Source organism: Chenopodium quinoa, unplaced genomic scaffold (genome assembly GCF_001683475.1).
Source record: "Chenopodium quinoa cultivar QQ74 unplaced genomic scaffold, ASM168347v1, whole genome shotgun sequence".
Classification (NCBI taxonomy): domain Eukaryota; kingdom Viridiplantae; phylum Streptophyta; class Magnoliopsida; order Caryophyllales; family Amaranthaceae; genus Chenopodium; species Chenopodium quinoa.
The window spans coordinates 2,389,677-2,405,101 of NW_018743014.1; the positions used below are offsets into that span (position 1 = coordinate 2,389,677).

Here is a 15,425-nt window from a genome sequence, read left to right on the forward strand (position 1 = left end):
AACCTGTATCCGTGTGGTCTTCCTGCCGACCATTGCTGACATGGTCCGCAGATGCCATCTAGGATGCAATTTTTGTAACCGTCAAATCCCGACAACTATTTACTCACTCCGTTCTTGAATACTTGTAGCAATTTAACTAGCCAATGCATAAAATTGACCATGATATACGCAATTTTGATATTGAAATTGTTACAAGTATTAAGCAGTAAATTTGCTTTTTAGTTTTTAGTAAAAAATTGAAGTCAAAGTCAATATTTGAATAATGTAAAAGTCAACTATTACAAATATAGATGAATTCTTACTTCCTCTTTTACGCTCTATTTTATACTTTCTTTGTTTAATTTTACTTGCAATAGTTTGACACTTGTCACTATACATATTTTCTAATCGATCATCTTTAATTGTAATTGATACTTCGTATGTAAGATAAAAAATAGTCAAGTGAAATCTTATTATATTCGCCTTAATGTATATTTTCATATTATCAACTTTTCATAATATTAAACATCATCAAATATATTAATGGTTAAATATATGGGTAAATACAACTTTATCTCTATGATAAATTTGTGGGTATTATAGTCATTTCCCAGTTAAAAAGAGAGGTATTTTTTGTCATTTTAAAGAAGAGATCATTCAAGCAGCTTTAATGGAAAATGGAAATCTATTGGAAATGAAGAAGCTCACAAGTTCCATCAATGGTGAATACCAATAGAAGGGGGTAAATCAAACAAGCAAACAAAAATACCTTCCCTTTAGGGCTAACCATTCCCTTAATTTCTATATTTTCACTTAGGATTTTCGTTGGATTTGGCGACGAAGCCGCCGAAAATGGTGGTGTTGAGGTTTGGTGTTCGCCATTGATGGAGCTTGAAGAAGAAGATGAAGGTGTGTGGGACCAGAGAAGGAAGAAGAAGATAAGGTGTTAGTTGGGTGGGGAATGAAGGAACGAGGAAGGGAAATCATGGAAATGGGTCACGAATTGTGGAATGACGAAGAAGATGATGTTGATTTTTATTATTATTATTATTTTCCCAAAATGTAAAATTATTTACAATTTTGCTACCGAGATAAACGTTTTCATTTATCATGGAGATCAACCTGGGCTCCCTCTAAATATATAGATTGACAAATGTAATAGTCAAAATGTAAGTAAAATGAAATGGATGAAATATTCTGTAATATGAGTATTTGTTTATAGATGGTTAAGGTTTGAGATACGTTATTCAAGAGTTGAAATCTAATCTAATTTACTACATTTGCAAAAGAAAAAATCTTTACAATTTATAGTGAAAATTTAGGGAAACAAAGGATTTAAAAATTTGCCGGCCGGATCAAGACACCTCATTATTATTTTGGTAAGTAGGCCTTTCCTTTGATGGTCCAACCTCGAGTCTTGTTTCCAAGCTCACAAAAAAAAAAACCATATTGTGACAAGAACGAAAACAACACTTATTTACAATCTTGTAACCACATCCTTACGTGTATGGTGCATCTAAGCTCAAAACACCATCATATGACAAGAACTAAAACAACACTAACCTCTTGTTATGTATAATTAAATGGCCGACCAATCGGCCAATCATGTCACAATATATACAAACCAATCTCAATAATTTTGGATTGACAAATTTTATGTTTTATTTAACTATGCACCTTGCTTTTTTCATTGTGAAGTTCATCAAAGGGTTAATAAGTTTAAGTGAAAAGAACGAAGCTAAAGTCGCATGTATTCTTTTCCACACTATATCCACTGGTGCAATAGCTGGAGTCGAATTATATGGCGTATATCAATAATTTCTTGCACAATCTATGCTTAAAATCCAAAACATACCTCTTAAATTGTCATGAATAAATGTCATCCACATTGGAATGCAAACATATAGCTTTTAGCATGAATAGGATAAGAAACGAGCCAATGATTTCTAGCTCAATGCTGGCTGATCATGGCTCACTGATGCAAGTTGATTTATAACTCTTCTCTTCAATTTTCTAATGATGTTTACATGTTTCAGAATACTTGCATTAAGTTCAGTATGTAAATGCTAGGATCTAAGCCTAAATATCACAATTTACCGTTCATTAATACTCCTAGCGTTTTGGAATTCTTTTTGATAATAATCATCATTCATTTCTTACATTTTTTTTTCTTCATATTCATGGATCAGTCATGCGCTACAGCCTATGTAAAGCATCAATTAGGAGGGATTTGCAAGTTAGTGATAGATACTGCGATATTAGTGAAAGCACCAGCTTGAAAACTGGTTAGCCACACATCCTACCTCTTAGCATGGCTTCTGCCTTCCTCACTTGTCTCGTAGGTCCTATGATGAAGACCTGCATAAATATATTTGAGATCAGATTAATACCAAAACAATTAGTAATATCATGTTTTCGTACAGCATTGACTCCCAAAGGCCACAACGTTTCACAACAATTATATTTAGCTCAAGTATCCACTCTAAAAAGGCGTAATAATCAAATTTGGTTCATGTAGCCGACCCCACTAATGGGATTAAGGCTTTGACTGATTGATTGATTGATCCACTCCAAGAAGGCGTATGGACACATGAACTCTTACAATCTGGCCAAAAAGTGCAAGGAATACACAGAAGCGAACTATGCTATCAACTTGAGATGACAGATATGAGCCAAATAACAACGAACAGAATGCTTCTCTACATGTCCTCACATGTAAATATGTAATCCGTATGAGGAGAGTAACCTAGGATACATATTATGAGAATCAATCACAAGTTTGTGCACCTTCAAATATGAATTTTCTATGTCAGACTCTTGGACACATACCCGAGTCCGGCATTTGTATTCGAGTTGGAGAATCATCACAAAGGACAAAAATGATTACAATGAGGGTTGGAAAGTTAGTGGAACGATAACTCTACAAGTTATATGACTTATTTTTCAGAATACAGAGATCTTGAAGTTTTCACCTATAAGTTAACAAGAAGTGTCCAGCACTAGGAAAATATGGGAGGAGATATGCATATAATGAGCAGCTACATTCCCAATTGAATAGTTAAAGCTATGGTGTTAAGATGGGTCTTACATCACTTATAGTCCATTCCTATCGACTCCTATTGGGCCATATATGTTAGGCGGTTATTGATGTGCCATGACCTGCACTATGTTGATACTTTTAGCTCAGAATACACCTTAGCCAACTTATAGACCAACTATGATCAGGCTATTCTGGTATAAACCATCAGTTCCTTCAGGCAGCATTCTAGAGTTAAATTGTTTCTACTTTTGGTATACTATATTTCATTTAAACTTCAGAATAATTTTATACAGAGATACAAGGGATGAAAAACCAACTTGATATCATACAAACAACAAAAACTCTAGCACAAAGGTCATGGTGAGGGAAGAGGGGGTATAGTAGTTGACAGAGCCTCATCGGCAACAGGTATCCCCAACATTGTCATCCTTACAAGTGAGACCCCAACATTGTCATCCTTACAAGTGAAACCATAAGTTGCTCATACATTTAATTATGAGTTAGGCTAGATCTTCACATTATTGTGATACAGATGCCAGTACATTTTTACTCAACTAGATTTAACTGGCCAAATTAAGTCTAGTCCCAACTATAGTACAAATCGACAGCATCAATATACAGTTATTCAAGAGGTATGCAGACCAATCTTCAAATATACAACGAGATGTACATCATATTCTAGGAGCCCGGAACCCTAAAGCTTGCATTGCTGACAGTATACACTTTTTGGAACTCACTATCCATTTACCCTGCTGAGGTGAATGTTTGGTGCAACCTTTTCTCTTAGAGGGCATTTTTTTTTTTGAAAACACTCTTAGAGAGCATTTGGGGTAGGAGTAAAACATTTTCCAGGAATATTAATGTTCTGATATCCTAGGTTGTAAGATATACGTAGTATAAAGGATGGGAAATAATTTTCCCAAGGGTGGAGAATAGTTTTCCTTAGGACTTTGAAAATTATTATTACTTTTTAAATTAAGAAATGCCACATTTCCCTAATTCCTCACCCTCCTCTTCCTCTTCTCTCATCCATTATTCTCTTCCTTCCAGTTCCAAACTTTCTTTTATCTTTAACTTTCTTACAAGAAAATAAAGGAAAAACTAATCAGAAATTGTGTTCTTCCCTGAAAAGGGTTCATCCAACCACACAGCTTTTGTAGAAAATGGCATTAGCGCAAGAAAAGTAACTAAAATAGGGGGGTAGGGGTTGGGGGGAGGGGGCACTAAAGAGGGACACTTTCGAGAGTATTCAATCAAGTTAAGAGCTTGATAAAAGTTCTTAGATGGTTAGACCATATAACGTTACCATGAGAATTCCACCTGGCTTCTCATTACTACGGAGTAGAACTGTTACATTTAAAAAAATATACTCCCTTCGTCCCTAAAAGAACGACCCATTTGGCCAAATTTTAGTCCCCAAATGTTCATCCCATTTGTATTAAAATACCCTCCAATTTGCAATAATATTTGTGCAAAATTAGCTTCCCCGTGTAAATTTTGCTTTTTCCATGTACTTTTATTACTCTCTCTACTTTTTTGCAAATCTCATGTAAATTTATCTTTTCAATGTACTTTTATTAGCTTCCCCATACACTTGTACTTCCCATTTAAGTTTTTTAATACTCGTGAAAAATGCTCAAATGGGTCGTTCTTTTAGGGACGGAGGGAGTATAAAGAATGGAACATGCTAAAAGCATGAAGATGTATATGTTGTGACAACCATAATTGCCTTGGATCAGATATGGCATTTCAACATTACAAGCTGACCATAACAATAACAAGGATTCACAGACAAATCTGGGTTGTTAGTACAAATGTAGAAGAAACTCCTCCTATGAAGACAAAGATGAAACCTAACAGAGATGAATTAACTCCCTCATTCCAGAACTATATGTAAGCAATATTATCTTTCATATCCCGGGACGTCGTTGCATCAGAAGAACATCAGATATATGTGAGCCTTGACATTAACAGCTATCCCAACTCATGATATGCAGAGACATGGTATCCAAATGATCAGGTTTTAAACATCAACCTATCAGACCCTAATAAACCAAAGCTTCATGCACCCAATATAGCAAGTTTCATGTGGCAATTTGCTATCTATAGTCTATAGAGCATGTCGATTTCCACTACAACTGTAAAACGTGATCCCTACTGTTGTCTTATGATGCTCCAAAATAGATACAACTAAGGCCCTGTTTGGTTCACCTTATTTATGATGATCTGATCTGATCTTATTTTTTCTGATCTGATCTGAACTGAACTTATTTTTTCTGATCTGATCTGATTGTCTGATTTGACCAAACTGACCTTAAGTGTACGATAATCTATAAGGAAAAAATATATCAAGTGGGATCTTGTTAGATTCGTAATAATGTGTAGTTTATTAATATGTAATTTTCACAATTTTTTTCATTACGAAATTAAGAATATTTAGCGATAAAAAACCGCACATAAAACGATGTTCTGATCTGAACTTATTTTTTCTGATCTGATCTGAACTTATTTTTTCTGATCTGATCTGAACTTATTTTTTCTGAAATAAGTAAAAATAAGGTGAACTAAACAAGGCCTAAGTATATGGAAACCGCTATCACTATTTCACCAAAAGAAAGAAAAGATTAAACAGGCATAGATATCATGATATAGCAATACTTTCCCTCACCAGTGTCTTTTTTAAAAAAAAGATGCTTTCTCCACAATTGCGATGGGATCCATTGAATGACTATCAGTGAAGTCATTATTCTAGAACTCCCTATCCTGTACTTATGTTAGACCATGATATTAAATGAAGGCTGTAATGTTATGCTGTTTTGTGAAAACCTGTCTGTGATAAATGGCTTACAGTCATACAGTAACAACTATTATTGACAGTTTGCTACCACTAAGACAAAATCACTACTATCTGATATGCAATATGCTTTGGGAACACATGGTTACCTAGGTTGTTTAACAAGTGCAAAAGTACAATGTACCAATATGCAATTTATCATGCATATGCATCGTAGTTTAGAGGGTGGTGGGGTGGGGGGAGGGGTGTTCAACGAAGTAGGTAGCACTAACCACTATAATCATCTGTAATTCAAACTCTATTACATTGCAAAATAATTACGTATGGCTCAAAAAGGTATTTTAACTTTAAGTAAAGCAACAAAGCGGAAATTTTGTAGTATTTCAACTTTAAGTAAAGCAACAAAGTGGAAATTTTGTAATTTGCCAATCCACGATAGTTGTTGTATAAGTCTTAGACTAGCAGTTTGTTGTGAGCAGACAAAAAAAATTTCGCATATACTTGCAGACAAAATTAAAAATGTAGAACATGAGAGAAGATTAATTCTGAAGCTTACTTTGTCAGAAGGACCTCTGTCACCTCCAATGAAAATTTCAGCACTGCAAGCAATACATGAAGGTGCGTTTAGAAAGAGAAAATAAAGAGAAAAAAAGAAAAGAAAAAGAAAGATGTCAGTGAAAGCATGGTATTCATAAAAGAGAAGGATTATACTTGCACGATTCTTTTATGAACTGGATTGTAGCTCCCTTTTTTCCAATAATGCATCCCATTTTCCCGGATGGAACATCAATCACAGATAGTATCTCCTGCTCAGGAACTTTTCCACTTGGAAAAAAGTCACCTGACAAGAAATGGAACCAAAGTGAGACTGGATTTGTCATATTAGATTTTTTAGAATTTGAACCTCATAAAAATTTTACCAAGGGGGAAAACAACTAGTGAATCAAGCAAAGTCAGTTTCTCTCCTACCAAAGTACCAATACACATTTCTTTTCGATGAAAGAAGTCACATCAAAGAAGAAAGTGACATTTCACAAGGACCTGGACTACACCCAGGAGTCATCCAACTAAAAAGAAAAAAGACCACAATATACTCGTATAAATGCAAGAACCCCCAGATATATCAGTCTGAAGAGGCCAAGGAATAGCTACATCTCATCATAAGTAGCTCATTCCGGTTGCTATTCAAAAAATGAAAAATAGATGCCTCTCTCCCCTTAGTCCCCCCCCCCTTCCCCCTCTCCAAAGCCTTCAATACAAACTGTCAAGGAGGCAGCACAATCTAAAATGTAAATATAGGCGACTTCTAGTCTCACTATCCAGCGAAAGCTATTGTAGCTGTTCTTAGTCCTGCTAAACCAGAATCTGCAGATTGATCTGAGAACACGTATAAGTACAGCAAAAGTAAGGGTACAGTTGGATAATGATTCTACAATAAATCATCTGTATTGAGTTAATCAACAGAACTAAGACCTAATTCTATGGGACCACAGGCTCTAATAATATTAAAAAGAAAAGAAAATGGGACAGAGAAATTTCCTAGCCCAATTATCACTCAGTAGCAGGTAGAGATGCTACACAGATCTGCAGTTGTGAATTAGGCCTTGAGAGTAGCCCCATACAACCATAATTAAGCAATGACTCAAGGTCCCATTTGACATCCAACTCATTTCCTAAGACTTCGCTTCTTTATTCTTAGGAAGCTTAAGAAGTCCAGCTTTCCCAAATAGCTTCAGTTAAGCCTCAAGTAGGTTGTGGGTTAACTAATGTCTCAGCTGCTGCATGTACTTTAAGACAATTATAGTTGCCATCCTATTTTCATGTTTTGACTATGGTGGTCCAGGCTTAAGGGGCTTGTTATGTGATGGAATTGACTGGTGATTGAAGATGAGACATTGGATGGAGTGTAGTCAAGAGACATTCAATAGAAAACACTGACAACATAGAGGAGAATAATGATTATAGTCATGCCTCATTAAGTTTATGTAATAAATAGATTACAGTAATTGAGTTATTAGACAACAGACACTAGTATTAACAAATGTACATTATTACATGTAAATTACATACAGATGACCCAAACATAATATTGCATTCAAGGCTCAGCTAGTCTGCTGGACAAATGAACTTCAAAATCATGTTTCGGCCATTCATTTACTACATGAATGACATTTGACTGAGCTTATATTATGAGTTGTTCACAAGTGTATTGATCCAGACTTCAGTTTGAAGCCATAATTGTGGTGTACAGGTGTACTAGTAGCATATATCTTGATGTCCAAAAATCATGGATGGATACTCAAATCAAGTTTTTAAAAATATTGTCCAAATTGATGATTTGACATTCATATAGTTTATAGATCACTAAGTATGTCAATAATATGAGTCAAGAGAAAACCTGAAACAGAAGGGATAGATGGCCAATCTGCATATCTATTGTTGACAATGCAGAAACAGCGACAGTGTAATGCACCACGAACTGCAAGTTTCCACAGCGATTGTTCATTCAGTTGCTCCATTATCATATGATAAACATAGAGAAGGAAGCGAACATCATCTACAGCAGAATTAATCATCTGTTCTGTAAAGGGCCTGTAAGTCCAGTACATGGGATCCTGAACAAGCCAGTCCAGAACATCTCAGTTTTCTACAAAGCTCATTCACATAAACAGCTATGATATAAAACAAGGTGATTCACGAGAATTAGAACTAAGTAGCTGGCATGCTAAAACGTACAAAATATGAGCTTCATAGCTGCTATAGTTTCCAATACATCACAAGAACTTCACAACGGACAATGACAGGCATTTAGTTTGGATAGGATGATATGAGCTCGTGACATCTAAAAACATTAACACCGTGTTTGGATAGGATGATATCAGGGAAAGGGAAGGAGGAAAAAGTGAGGGATACATTTTACCTTATTTTAAGGAAGGGGAGGGGAGGGAAGGGAAGGGAAATGGAGGGATCAATATTTTTTCCCCTTTTAATAAATTAAATCCCTCCATTGTTGGAGAGGTTTGGAAGGAAAGTGGAAGGTCACTCTATCCCTTCCCTCACCTCCCTTTCTCTTATCTCTTAAGTCTTTTTTCTTCACCTTCTTTTCCCTAACTAATATTATCAAAACATGGAGTAAGTAATGATATCCCTTCCACACAAACAACAGCAGTATAAAACTAACTCCTACCTAATACTGACCTGTATAAGAAGGGTGCGTATATCTTTCTTTTCCAGATAAGATATCCCTGCGATTGAGTACAAAGATCAAGCACAAATAAACAAAACTGACACATTATGAGATCAACCTTTCATAATATGGTCTTGCCAAGCACAAAAGAAACGGTAAAGGGAACATGTTCAGCATTATATTCTGCAGAGATAAAATATTGACTTACCGGAACAAGTTAAAATAAAAAGGAACAAAAATGACTGAATCCAGAAGTGAAGCAACTAGTGTGACTAAATGTTTACTTGTGCTATATTGGATGTCGAATCTCGAAATGGTATGCTTTTGAGCTTTTCTACTTAGGTCTGCCAAATAAACTGAATTGAAGTTGAAAAACTTTGACTGCATTAGATAGCAATTTAATCCAAACACCTCACGATACTACACAAAATTCTATATTTTTTATTCAAGTAGCAGAAATTCCTGTTCTGTTTGAAGTAATAAGTATAGAAATTAGATAGCTTAATACCTTCATTGCAAGGTGCCTTCACTAATTTTTTTTAATAAGATGTCATTCCTGTTCTGAATAAGGATGGATCCTTATGAGTTATGACAATTCATGTTAGCCGACCCCAAATCATTTTGGTGGTGGTTGTTACTTTTAAATCCCTTTGGCATGCTTTATTTCTAGGCTTTGAGTATTATTCAGGCTTATAAATTTCTAATTGCATTAATTCCAAATGCCAAACAGCATATATGCAACCTCATCACTTTTAAATCGCTTTGGTTTGTTTTATTTCGAGGCTTTGAGTATTATTCAGGCTTATAGATATCTAATTGCATTAATTCCAAATGCCAAGCAGCATATATGCAACCTTAACTACATCTTAAACTTGGGAGTCAGTCCAACACAGGTCAAATAATTACATAGGTTCCTTAGGTGGTCCTTAGAATATATTCCTAATTACTCTCATTGTTACTCCTAAAAGTTCTCTTTTTTCATGTAAATTAAACAGGAAAGATCAGAGAATAGTCCCACTCTAATTGGTGATGTCAGAACCCCTCAATCAATAATTTACAGAAACAGAGAATTACAGAATATCCAAAAGCAATAGTATGCTATCCCAATATGGAATCATATTACTGTAAATTTGTCATTTACTATAACACACTTTTCTTTTAAACATGTACCATGTGCAAGTGCAATTGAGACAATAAATTTGGATGAATGCGTAAGACCTTGGACAGGCAGCAAATATAACATGAGATGAACAGCAATACAGCATCATAGAAGTCATGCAATATGTCACAGAGCCTATGATAATCATGACTGTCTGGCACTCTGTTTCAATCTTTGTTTGACTTGTATTTCATCTCTTTATCTTCCATTATGAGAGAAGGTCCTTTGCAATAACTGATTGAAATTGTCAAATTTCCAGGTTAATTGCTAATATTAAATATCTCACCTCCATCATTTTACAACAGAATATCGACTTAAGTCCTATTCTTTTGGAGTGAATGGAGCTGAACTGAACTAGACTAAACTTAATGGAGTTGAACTGAAATGAAAATATTTATAATGATGAACTAAATGGAGTTGAGCTGAGCTAAACTAAAATGAACTAACTTAATAGAGATGAACTAAACTGGACTTTTTTTTTTGGAGCTAAACTGGACATAAAACACCAGAATAGAGCTAAAAGTTTGAAAAATAAGTCCAAAAGAACAGGGCCTTAATATTAAAGAAGAAAGTGGCATTTGAAATAATCTAAAGCAAGAATCAAGTTTTACATTTCTTAGCCTTACCACAAAAGCGATGATCAGCAAGCAGGCCAATGAAGGAAACACATTCATCTGCTGGTTGAGCCAAACCTTCTTGTTCTTGAACAAGGGAATATGCAATCTGTGCAGAGTAGAATCAAATGTACCAAAGAACGATAGTCTACTAATCAAAACACCATAAACAGCTCAGATTACAAGTTGATCAGCTCAAAACAACAAGATCTTCATTGACGATAGAATCCAACATGCATTGTTTAACTGAAAGCCAAATTTGAGTATGCTAATGTAGGTAGATAGACAGATGATAAACACAAAGAAACAAAAAACAAGAAGACAGTTGACACTCCAACCCTCTACTCTTCTAAATCCTTTTACTTTAGAAATCAAAGAGACAAAGAGAGGCATTTAATATTCAGTTGTGTGCTATGAAACAAGATTTTTTTTTTTTTCATTCCCTTTAAATGTTGAACAACAAGGTACCTAAACTTGGATCTGAACGAGCTATATCAAAGATCTTAAATTAAAACTAACAACGATAATTATAACCATGCATGAAGTGTAAGGCTGTGGATTAACCAACTATAGACTTAGATATTCAAGGAACTTATTTCCATAATTAAGAAAAGAGAAGGCCTCAAAAGGGTTAGTGAGAAGTATAATAACCTTAGACAGATCAGTCAATAATAGATTACGGTGAATATAGAATTAACTTGACACTGACCTGTGTATCCACTACATTGTATAGCTTGATGCCAAACTGATGATATAATGCCTGCAAGGCAAGTATAAAAGTTAGTAAGCTGAGAGACATATTGACTTGCAGTAACGAGACATATAATCTGTAAATCAAGTTTTGGGACCTCACTGTCTCGTTTGCAATCATGAATAACTTTGGTGACATAGGCAGACTCAATAGCTGGTTTACAAGCATTTATTAGTTCCTTGCCTCCAACGGTAACATCCACAATATATATGGCGTTTGATGTGGCAATCTGGAAGGTAACAATTGATAGTATTTAATTAATTTTTCCAGGACATCAGCTGGTACAGCAAGCTAAATACCATGGAAGCAATAGTTTTGTAATCATATTTACTAAATAAAGCTATACAATCACTGTAAAAGCCAAAAAAAAAAAAAAAAAAAAAAAAAAAAAAAAAAAAACTCCTGTTTGGTTTAAACATCTGAATCATGTTCTAGTTCATGATGTAGTGAAGTTATCATATGGCACATATACCCCAACCCCACCTTGATGCAGACAAATAAAATGGCAAGGATCATTAAAACAGCATGATTCAATTATTGTAAGATTTATCCAGCGAACACTCCCTTACTTAATAATATAATGTGATTAGCAAGAATGGCAACCCTAAATCGTGTTGGAAATTTGGAATAGAATATTTCGAGAATTTATGTACAGTCCTTATAGATTAGCACTGCATAAAACATATACCCACAAAAAAAGTTTTTCAGGGAACTTGATAAAGCATATGTAGCCTGCATTGCCATATACTTTGAAATTTGAAAAATGAATGACAAAGAGAACCTGTATAATGCAAAGAGCTCCATAACGTGAGAGATTTACACCTTCACAATCGAATCCAATAACCAACTGCTTATCAGGAGACGGATGCAAAAGTTCCTTGGGAAGTTGAGATGCATGGGTAACAATATAAATCGGAACTGGTAATGTGAAGGTGTCATGAACTTTACCATTTCCTACAAGTAGAAGAGAATAAGCTGGCAAGTATTAGCAAATATTATGCCATGCACATTGTTTAATCATATAGAATGGTTTATCAACAGAAAAAGAGACAAAATGAATAAGGTGGCAAAAAGTCCTTGGATAGGAGGGTGTTGACGACATGTTTGAGATTTTGGAATCAAAATCTTGTTGAACACACTCATGATTGCAATATATAATAATATTTTTTCCTATGTTACTTGGACTTTTCATATTACCTTAAGTACTTGACTCAAACATGAGTAGGACATTCCAACCCTTCATTTTGGGGCCAAAATCAAGAAAATTAATCACACAATAGTCGAGTCGGACACTTGGACACCTACCCATATCAAACATGAGAACACTAGTCAAAGCGAAATTTAGAAGGTTTGTAAAGTTCTTCAAAGGGTGACTTTCACCCAAGCAAGAAAGGGGAAATGAAAACTAGTACAAGAAAAGTTCAAGTCCCTAAAGCATAAAGTTTAAGGAACATAAAATATGGCCTCAGAGAAAATAGCATGGAAGAAACGGGGGCCAAATCTAAAGGCAAAGCACCAAATATGCATACATGATATGGTGGCTTCTTAAACATCATTAAATAGATCAAAGTCAAATAAATGGGAGGCATAGAAAGATGAAAATTGATGGTTCAAATTCCTATACTTAATTACATACTCCATTTTTTTTATAATTGCAACAGTTTGACTTTTACACTGTTCATGTATTCCACTTTGACTAGCTTTGATGATTTATAGCTATGCAAAAATATAGTCATGTGGGATCTTGTTAGATTCGTCTCGATATATACTATTTTAATATCAAATGTTTATAATTTTTACTTATTGGTAATTAAATATATCAACGATTGAAATCAAGTATCGGCAAGCGTGAAAAGAGAAGTGTTGCAACTATAAAGAAACAGAGGAAGTAGTAATTATTGAAAAAAAATACTAACGCTCCCAAAAGATACTCCTTAATAAATAGAAATAGATTACAGTATTTAATTGTCTTTTTTTGAACTTGGCAAAAATACTAACTCGTTGTTTGATAATTATAGAGGGTAAAGGAAGTAAGGGAAGAAGAAGGGGAAAGAAAGAAAGGTAGTGAAGAAGCAAGCTTGCATAAAAACTTTCCTACATTGGAAATATATACTATTTTATTAAGAGGGGTAAAGAAAAGGTATCCTTTCATTTTCCGTCCTTTCTCTTCCAAAACTTCATATTCAAACCAGAAAAAAAATATATATCCCACCTTCAACTACCTCCATCTACCTCCATTTCTCCCAATCCAAACACACTCTAAAATAAAATCCTTTGTTCTTTCTTAATTATCTCATTTATCACAATAAACCATCAATATTTGTAATTCTCAATAAGTAAAAATAATTTAAATAGATATTATGATAGTATTAATTGAGATGATTCTAACTGGAATACACAAGATTATGTTTTCCCTAACGCATTATTATTGCAGGAGAGTGCAAACTTGATAAATGAAAGATATTAAAGGTTGAATTACTAATGAAAGTAAATAACTCACCTTCAGTTCCCTCCATTTCCAATTGTTTATTAGAATTTTAGAGGATCCCATTTCAAAAAAGGAAAATAAATCGCGAATTCCTTCCAGAAAATTAGATACTACCATCCTAGAGTCCAGTAATCATTGAATATATAAACATCACTGGTGTAAAGCTTGCATACATCTAAACATCTTCTCATCAAGCCCCCAATCAATGATCATTGCTATGGTTTCTATAGCATCTAGTCTAGTTACATGATTAAATGATACGCCAACAATTAATAATCAAGTAGATCCAAGGGCATGCAAATGCAGAATTGCAGCAACTTTTACCAAGCTACTCATTCAAATATTCAATCATTCGGAATTCCGTTGTTCTTTACAGTTCATATCCTAAATTTTGGTGAGAAACTTCTAGATCAAAGCTTATAGTATCTCAAATTCCACAAAATCCCAATATAAACGGAAAATTACCCGAAAATCCTTGCTTAAGAACACAAAATAATGCAGATAATTGACAAACATAACATGATCAAAGCAGATAATTCCTCAATTCCCACAAAAAATGGAAAAACCCAGAAAAATTAACATATACAGAGGCAAAAAAAATCCAGAAATAATTCACAATCACAAATTAAGCTAAAAACAGAGAAATAGCAAAATTCAGAAAATCAATAAAAATAAAGGAAAGAAATAAAAAAATAAAAAAAAATGGTTGAAATTACCTGAATATGCTGGTAGAGGAAGGCATGCAGTGTGTGAGGGGGGAAGAGGCGCCATTAAAGAGTAAATTAGCGACACTGAAGCATAGCAAGCTTCCAGTGCTACTGTGCTAGTGGTATTGAGTAGTGACAGTGCCCAACTATTGGCCAGCATGAAATACTTGTGCCCTTCGGTCTCACCTATTGTTTTTTTTGGGTAACATAACTGAACAGCTTATAATCATTATTACTACCTTGGTTAATTAAGAAAAATACAACCTATGTTTTTATTGACACGTGAAATCTTGTTACATTCGTCACGATATATATTTTCAAAATATCAACTTTTCATAATTTTTTGCTTATTGGTAATTAAAAATATTAATGGTTGAATTTATGCATCGGTAAACGTGACTAAAGAAACGATGAATTTGTATGTCTTTTTTCCCCCAAAGTCTATAATACTACCTTGACGTGAAAGGTTGATAGTTTTGAGGGTTGGTCCCAAATATATATTTCAATTCTTATTTGATTTATTTGGTTAATTTGATTTAATCTTTCTTGAAGTTATTAACGTGTGTATTGTTTTGATAAAAAGACGTACGGGGCATCAAAGTAAGTAATTCAATTACTTAGTTATTCTTTTGATTCCTAGTATCTAGGGGTGAGCAAAGATCCAGGGCACCCGGTACCGAACCTGGAACCGGTTAGGACCCGTCGG

At 34.4% G+C, this 15,425-nt stretch overlaps 1 protein-coding gene across 3 annotated transcripts; it reads right to left on the bottom strand.

Annotated features, from left to right (window-relative positions):
* Nucleotides 1-1,968: 1,968 nt before the first annotated feature.
* On the bottom strand, nt 1,969-14,954 carry LOC110729912 (piRNA biogenesis protein EXD1-like). 3 transcript variants are annotated; one of them, XM_021909704.1, is made up of 10 exons: nt 14,729-14,954; nt 12,306-12,478; nt 11,622-11,753; nt 11,483-11,533; nt 10,786-10,882; nt 9,012-9,058; nt 8,212-8,428; nt 6,525-6,654; nt 6,370-6,407; nt 1,969-2,337 (listed from the first exon to the last, which is right to left on the bottom strand). In XM_021909704.1, exons 1-9 carry the CDS (start codon nt 14,877-14,879, stop codon nt 6,389-6,391), a joined length of 1,017 nt encoding a protein of 338 aa, XP_021765396.1. In that variant the 5' UTR covers nt 14,880-14,954; the 3' UTR covers nt 1,969-2,337; nt 6,370-6,388. The 3 variants fall into 3 exon arrangements, with proteins under 3 accessions (XP_021765396.1, XP_021765395.1, XP_021765397.1); XM_021909703.1 differs by having other exon boundaries at nt 6,370-6,412; nt 14,729-14,953; XM_021909705.1 differs by lacking the exon at nt 11,622-11,753 and having other exon boundaries at nt 6,370-6,412.
* Nucleotides 14,955-15,425: the final 471 nt, after the last annotated feature.

Bases quoted from the DNA above. Each gene is read 5' to 3' on its own strand.
- LOC110729912 (XM_021909703.1), bottom strand. From the start codon at position 14,879: ATGCTGGCCAATAGTTGGGCACTGTCACTACTCAATACCACTAGCACA. The intron at 11,534-11,621 runs GTCCCAAAACTT...CTTGCCTTGCAG, and splicing joins ATTGCAAACGAGACAGTGAG to GCATTATATCATCAGTTTGG. The intron at 8,429-9,011 runs GTCAGTATTAGG...TGGCTTGTTCAG, and splicing joins TACGCACCCTTCTTATACAG to GATCCCATGTACTGGACTTA.